At 34.5% G+C, this 7543-nt stretch overlaps 1 protein-coding gene across 1 annotated transcript; it reads left to right on the top strand.

Annotated features, from left to right (window-relative positions):
- The first annotated feature begins 939 nt into the window (after window positions 1-939).
- On the top strand, window positions 940-6085 carry LOC108914322 (endonuclease G, mitochondrial). The gene is made up of 4 exons (XM_018720106.1): window positions 940-1490; window positions 1540-1776; window positions 1861-2041; window positions 5884-6085. Exons 1-4 carry the CDS (start codon window positions 1087-1089, stop codon window positions 5980-5982), a joined length of 921 nt encoding a protein of 306 aa, XP_018575622.1. The 5' UTR covers window positions 940-1086; the 3' UTR covers window positions 5983-6085.
- Window positions 6086-7543: the final 1458 nt, after the last annotated feature.

Raw genomic sequence — 7543 nt, 5'->3', positions numbered from 1 at the left:
CCTTAGCAAAGCGCATCCCAGGCTGCATAGCCGCACTACCCTACCCAACCATACCACACATAAACATGACACTACCCCCGGGGTTTACACAGACGAGCCGGCGAAGCAAGAAGAGCGCCAGAAGAAAGGGCCCTAGCCGGCGGGGCCCAGCCAGGACAAAAGGAGGTCCCACAAAGCGCCTACACCGGCCGCATTTGCGGTCGGGGTAGACGACGGATGGGGCCCACCTACGAAGGCTGTCCAGGCCTACACGAGATGAGGCAGGATAAAGAGGGATAATCCCCCTCGATCCCAAATCATTGAGGCCAATTTCTAGCCATGGAATAATGGCGCGGCGCGACATGAAATGATTCATAATTGCAATTGTCAAAATTTATTCTACAAAATCTTTGTGGCGACATCTATTGACTCTTTCCCCAACTTGTATATCCATCTCAAGTCACGTGGTTCCCAGTGTCCCCATATTTTCAAGTATAAGTTCTCAGGCCCTGGCATTGAGGTTGCATTTTCGTAATGGGATCGAATCATCAGAGTGAATATTCGTACGGCATTTTCTTGTTCCGACCACTCCGATACAATTATCGTAAACCCCTAAAGAAAGATTGTTTTGTTGACTGTTGAATGAAACATGAACTTCGTTTCGTTCTCTTCAGTTGTCTGGTGTAGAAAAAAATAAAAAATGGCAATATGTTAAATAACAATTTAGATATGGTAGATGTAGATGAACATTATTATTATTGTAGTCGTACATCATACAGATACCACTCTTCACATTTATTTGTAGAATTATTGCATGTAGATAGTGATAGAGGTTAGATTAGATCGGTTTCGACTAGGTGCTTACGAAAATAGCCAATTTAAAAGAGCACTCTGACCAGAGTAAGCAGCGCTCGGATCAGTTGGTCAGATATATTTTTCGTAAACCCCTTATATCTCTGCCCTAGACAAGAAATACTAACCTAATATTTTAATATTTTTATTGTTGAATTTCTGTGACTTTTATAAAATGATTTAATGGATTGTATACAGATTAAAATTAGAGTATTATTATATTAAATAATTTTGTTTAGTTATTAAAAAATAAATATGGGTAGTAAAAAAATTTCAAAATATATTTTGTTAGGATCTTTGACGGCGAGTAGCTTTTTAGCAGGTACATATTTTGAGAGAAAAAATAGGTCTCAGTTAAAAAAACAAATTTATAACCTACCTGCCCTACCAATATTTGGTACGGTTTCTGCAGCTACTGCTTTTTCTCCTGCTCCAGTCGAAAGTAATGTTAGTAGATGTTCTCAGATAATGAAATATGGCTTTCCTGGTTTAGATAATGTAAGATCTTTTGATGATTTTGTTTTAAGTTATGACCGTCGTAATAGAGTTGCTCACTGGGTATTTGAACACTTAACAGTTGATAATGTTAAAAAGAACGATGCCGTGGATAGGTCAAAATGTGAATTTAAACCTGATGAAAGTATCCATAAATTTTTTAGGTTTGTAAATTTTAATTTTCTTAATCATTGCTTAAATTAACATTTGTAGGTCAGATAATTCGGATTATAAAGGCTCTGGTTATGATCGTGGACATTTAGCGGCAGCAGGGAATCATAAATTTTCACAGAAACATATTGAACAAACTTTTTTCTTATCAAATATGGCCCCACAAGTTGGCGTAGGATTTAACAGACATTCATGGAATAGGTTGGAGAAACATGTTCGAAAATTAACAAAAGTTTACCCAAATGTGTACTGTTGTACTGGTCCTCTTTATTTACCAAGGTAATATATTATATTTTCATTTTTCAATATTGTGGTTGGAACATGATGTAAAATACTATTATAAAAAATTTGTTAATTTTTAAGAAAAGAAGCAAATGGGAAGAATTATGTAAAATATGAAGTTATTGGTGCAAATCATGTAGCTGTTCCAACCCATTTTTATAAAGTAGTTGTAGGTGAAACTCTAGACGGAAGATTAGAAATGGAAGCATATGTAATGCCTAATCAAGTCATAGATGATGATGTACCTTTAACCAGTTTTCAAGTAAGTAAATTTTGTCACAGTTTTTTAGTCTGAGTTGTAATTTTTGTGTACTATTACAAAAATAAATTATTTTATTGGTCACTACATTAATCATTTGTCTCTGAAATCAAACATTTGAAATTGTACATATCTGTCTCTTTCTCAGCTGTATTTTTCATGTTTTTAATTTGTTACAATTGTTCTCTCCGAGGGAAATAAGTATTTAAGTAAGCTAACACAAATGCTACCAGATAATCTTGATGCCAAAAATATAACTTAGTTCAAAATGTTTCATGGTGTTTAAGTTTTAGTACAGATACAATAATTTTTTGACGTAATATATTTGAGAAAAAATTTCCATTAACTGTTTCTATAAAACGAGTAGTTGTACAGTTATTTTCAATTTGTTACGCTGTGTGGTAAGTTTATTTTGTAATAAACAAAATCAGAACTGTAATGGTTTGTTCTTCGATCAAAATGGAACAAATATTTTTTCTTAGAAATGTCTGAAAGTGGCTGAAATTCTGAGTGGTACTGACTTGCCTTGTCTCCATCACTGCTTAATGTATTTATAAATCAACTTTGTTAATTTTGACTCCCCTTACTGATAAATCAGTAGTCAACTGTTCCAATAACCTGGACACCATATCATCATTGCACCTTCAAAACGTGACGTGTATTATATCATATTGGTCAAAGGAGTTAAAAAACTGTATCTTGGTCTTTTTTATTTAAAAATTACAAGTTATTTTTAATTTTATACCAAACAGTCACAATTCTGTAAAAAATAAGATGACTGTTTTTAACCAGATTATCCGGTTTGATGTCGTTTATCGAATTCTGCATTTTAACATGTTTTGCTGAAAATATGCACGTTGCATTTTGAAGGCACAACGAGGATATACATTTTTCCTATTCAGAATTAAAAAACTAATAAAAATCGTTTAAATATGAACTATCCTTGAGTTTTCAGTTATCCAAGATGAGAGTCACTAATATTACCTCAGATAATCGTTCTACCATATTTATGAGTTCATACTGGCCCGAAAAGTTCTATACAGGCTGTTACAAATTCGCTTCTCACTACAGGGATCTCGGAAACGGTAAGAGATACGAAGTAGCTTAAATGGGGGCGTAATCAGGGGACCAACATTATGCCTCTAAAAATCAAGGCTAACATTAGTTTTCGAAATATTTGAAAAAAAACGAAATTTTAGAAATCCGTTTTTGTTTCATTTCAGCTTTGTTTGAGGAGATATTGAAAAATGAAGAACACTTTCCCATGGCCACTTTTTGCCCTCTATCGAATGACATAATCAATTTTTATATGTAACGTTTCGTCTCTCCAGGACCATCATCAACTTCATTTTTTTAAATACGACCCTGGAAATTTTATTACATTTTTTGCAAGCCTTCATGACCCCCAATATTGTACTGACTCAGCTTGAACCAGATCCAGACGTTTTGTCTCGAAAAATTCATCTTCAATGTATTCGTTCCAAATTTATCAAATTTTTTTTTTAGATTTCTATGTTTCTTGAATTTTCGTACACTTTAAGTGTCGTTAGACCCTGGGAAATCCACCTAGTTATTTAAACTATAACCATCACATGTTACAATAAAACATTATTAGAGTTTTAATCCTGTGCTCATAGTTATTTCTAGGTTTCTCAAGAGCTCAAAATTCAAACAAATATTGATCTAACTTTTTTCAGGATATTCGTACAAATACATCTGACATGTTCTTTCACAGTTGCGGTTACAGATATAATAAATTCCGATCATACGAGGGTTGTCCGTAAATTAAGGTCTCCAATGTTTTTTCAAATAGTAAACATCATTTTATTACAAAACTAAGTACATACTCTGAAAGCTGGACTTTTATTAGCTATTTTTTAACGTAGTCCCCATTACGATCAATGCATTTTTGGAGTCGTTCTGGGAGCTTTTTCATACCCGCGTCGTACCACTCTCCCTTGACTCACGCAGGAAGGTATCGACGGCTGCCTTCAGCTCTTCGTCGCTGGAGAATTTCGTTCCTCCCAAGTGTTGTTTCAGGTTGGGAAACAAATAATAGGCACTAGGGGCCAAATAAGGGCTGTAAGGAGGATGGTCCATGATTTCCCACCCGAATTTGGCGATAAGATCCATCGTGGTGCGGGCGACTTGAGTGCGGGCGTTGTCATGGTGCAAAGAAACTCCTTTGGTCAGCCGACCCCTCCTTTTATTCTGTATAGCACGCGTAGCTTTTTTAGTGTCTCGCAGTGCCTTGCCACGTTAATTGTTTTTTCCAGGTAGTCAACCAGCAGAACACCTTCCCTGTCCAAGAATACCGAAGTCATAACCTTCCCCGCTGAAAACGTTTGCTTGAATTTCTTGACACTTGGAAAATCGGAATGTCGCCATTGTTTCGATTGCTCCTTAGTCTCTGGCGTGAAGTAATGGACCCAAGTCTCATCCCCTGTTACAATTGAATCCAATAATTCCTCACCCTCTTCTCGGTAACGGCGCAGAACCTCGCGAGCACTTTCCATGCGCTTCTTTTTGTGTTCATCGGTGAGCATCCGTGGCACCCACCTGGCACACACCTTGTGATATTTCAAAATGTCTGTTAAAATCTTGTCTACAGTAGTCTTGGAGACGTCTCCTATCAGTTCGGCAATCTCTCGCACAGTCACACGCCGATCCGCAAGCAAATGCTCCTCAACTTTCGTCACTGTCTCGTCCGAAACTGATGGACGCCCGCGGCCGGCCTTGTCGTGCACGTTTGTACGACTGTCTGCAAATTCTCTACACCACTTCCGCACATTTTTTATGTCCATACACATCGGTCAACTGGCGATGAATTTCAATAGGGGGTGACCCCTTAAACCACAGAAATCTAATCACCGAACGCAATTCACACTTGGCGGGAGCGCCGATTTTTCCTTCCATCATTAACGGCTGCTAAGCCAAGGCCAAGACTGACCGTCAGTCGTCACAGCGAGGTAGTGACCAGCCAGATTAGTGGTGGGGGAAACAAGGAACACGATGCTGTTGTCTGATTTAAGGTAGCTCGCTCCGCCGCAACGGGAGCTTGTTGGAGACCTTAATTTACGGACAACCCTCGTATTATGCTTATCTTCAATTTCAACATTTGCCAAAATGGAAATGTTTTTGAACATTTACTGTAATTTTTTAAAGTATAATATTCAGTTGGCGTTTTGGTTGTTCATATGCATTTTTAAGAATTAATTTGTCATAATGAAATTAAAATTGTAGTAATGTTTTAATTTTGACGCAACAACTTATCGAATTATGTATGACCAGGTGAACTATAATAAATGTTTTATTGTAACATGTGATGGTAATAGTTTAAATAACTATGTGGATTTCACAGGGTCTAACAACACTTAGAGTGTACAATAATTCAAGAAACATAGAAATCTAAAAGAAAAATAGATAAATTTGGAACGAATACATTGAAGATGAATTTTTCGACACAAAATGTCTGAATCTGGTTCGAGCTGAGGCAGTACAGTATTGGGGGTCATGAAGGCTTGCAAAAAATGTTATAAAATTTCCAGGGTCGCATTTAAAAAAATAAAGTTGATGATGGTCCTGGAGAGACGAAACCTTACATATAAAAATTGATTATGCCATTCGATAGAAGGCAAAAGGTTGCCATGAGAGTGTTCTTCTTTTTTCAATATCACCCCATTTAAGCTACTTCGTATCTCCTACAGTTTCCAAGATCCCTGAAGTGAAAAGCAAATTTGTAACAGCCTGTATACATATTTTAAAATTAATCACATCAAGATTATTTAATTTGTTTATTGCATTGAAGTTGATGTTTAATTGATACTTGTATTGGTATTTTTCAGGTTCCTCCAGAAAGTATTGAACGAGCAGCTGGTTTATTATTTTTTGACAATATTTCACGAAATAAAATTTCGAAAATTAATGGAAAAAAAAATTTGTAACTCCCAAATGTAGTTTATTTTTTAAATTGACTTATTTATTGACAAATAATGTGATCATTTTTAATGTGTAATAGTTTTGTTAAATATAGAGCACTTATTTTAACACATATTTTTTTATTGAGAATAGAACTTCATCAATACCAATAATCTAAAATAAACATTTTTGATTAACCTGAATTAGACCAATTCTTCTGGATTAGAGTCCAGTGGTATGAGTACAGCAAACCCTTTCCCTTTCTTCATTGCCATTTTCTGCAAAAATAGCAATTTTTATTAGTTGTACGACATATTAACAGTTATCTATTTCTGATTAAAAAAATATATATATTATCTTCAAAATAAAATATACTTTAATTTCAGAAACAAAGTAGACCTACCTATTCTATTTTACCACAAGAAAACTTCATTTCAGAGTTACTTGAAGCCCAAGTAATGCACTATGTTCTAAAAGCTGTCTGTTTCTCTTTAAGTCGTTATCTAATTTTTCTTGTTTATTTTCTTTTAAATGTTTTGCAGTTGTATCCCTAGGTTCTAATAAATTTTCAGCTAATTGATAATACACAGTCGTCGAATCTGAATGTACTATTACTACAAATATTAATTCATTTGGAAATGATTGTACAATGTCTCTAATTTTTACAAAGTTTAGATCGTCATTTAACGAAATTGCTATAAATATAGATGTTGGTCCATTTTTAATTTTTTTAGCAGATATACAAATCTTATTCAGCAAAGAATTAAAAGAATAAGATACATCGTGATATCTCTTTATTTCGCAAATTTCCAGGTATACTTGATAAGAAATTACTGCTTCTTTTTTGCTAACCAATGTCATAAATTCTGATATTAATTTTTCTTCCATATCAACAATTGCAGAGATATCTTCTTCTTCTTCTGTTTTTGGCTTTCACCCAGGGGGTATTTAGCCAGAAGCAGAGATGTCAATATCGTCAACTGTCAACTGGAACATATGCAAAAATTCCCATGCGAGAACAGTACCCCTTTTAGAAAAATGTGCAAAATATAAAAAGAACAAATTTGACTGAAATTTTTTCTGTAGTTTCATCCAGTTTCAGTCAAATTTGTTCTTTAATTCTGAAAATTTTGCACATATTTTGACTGCTAATTTTGCAATATAAAAAAATTTTTGCGAGCTTTCGTAAAAGCCTGTATTTGTAGCAAATTTCCTCAGGAAGAAAATCGATAAGGATACCTCATGTCGATTAGAGGCTTATTTTCGGAGATGTAAGCGAAAAACTGAAAAAAGAATAATTTTTTTTCTTTTGTTATAAACAATATGACGCTCGACATCTACAATTACACAAATTTAGGCTTTTAATCTGTGAATTTTTTACTTAATTTTAAGCCCATAAAATTCCAGTTGCTAGTAATTCCGCCAATAAACCTAGTAAGTTTTCTTTATTCATGTTATGGATAACAAATTTACTTTTTGTATACCTAAACAGAAAAAAAACTGCTAAAATATAAAGTAAACTTAAAACACACACGTTTACAACGAATATCAAAACATCTAGTTTTTCATCGAAAATTTTTTAGGATA

This window comes from Anoplophora glabripennis, unplaced genomic scaffold, assembly GCF_000390285.2.
Source record: "Anoplophora glabripennis isolate ALB-LARVAE unplaced genomic scaffold, Agla_2.0 scaffold792, whole genome shotgun sequence".
Taxonomy (NCBI): Eukaryota; Metazoa; Arthropoda; class Insecta; order Coleoptera; family Cerambycidae; genus Anoplophora; species Anoplophora glabripennis.
Note: the sequence above shows the minus strand (reverse complement) of the source record. Positions and strands in the feature narration are given on the sequence as shown.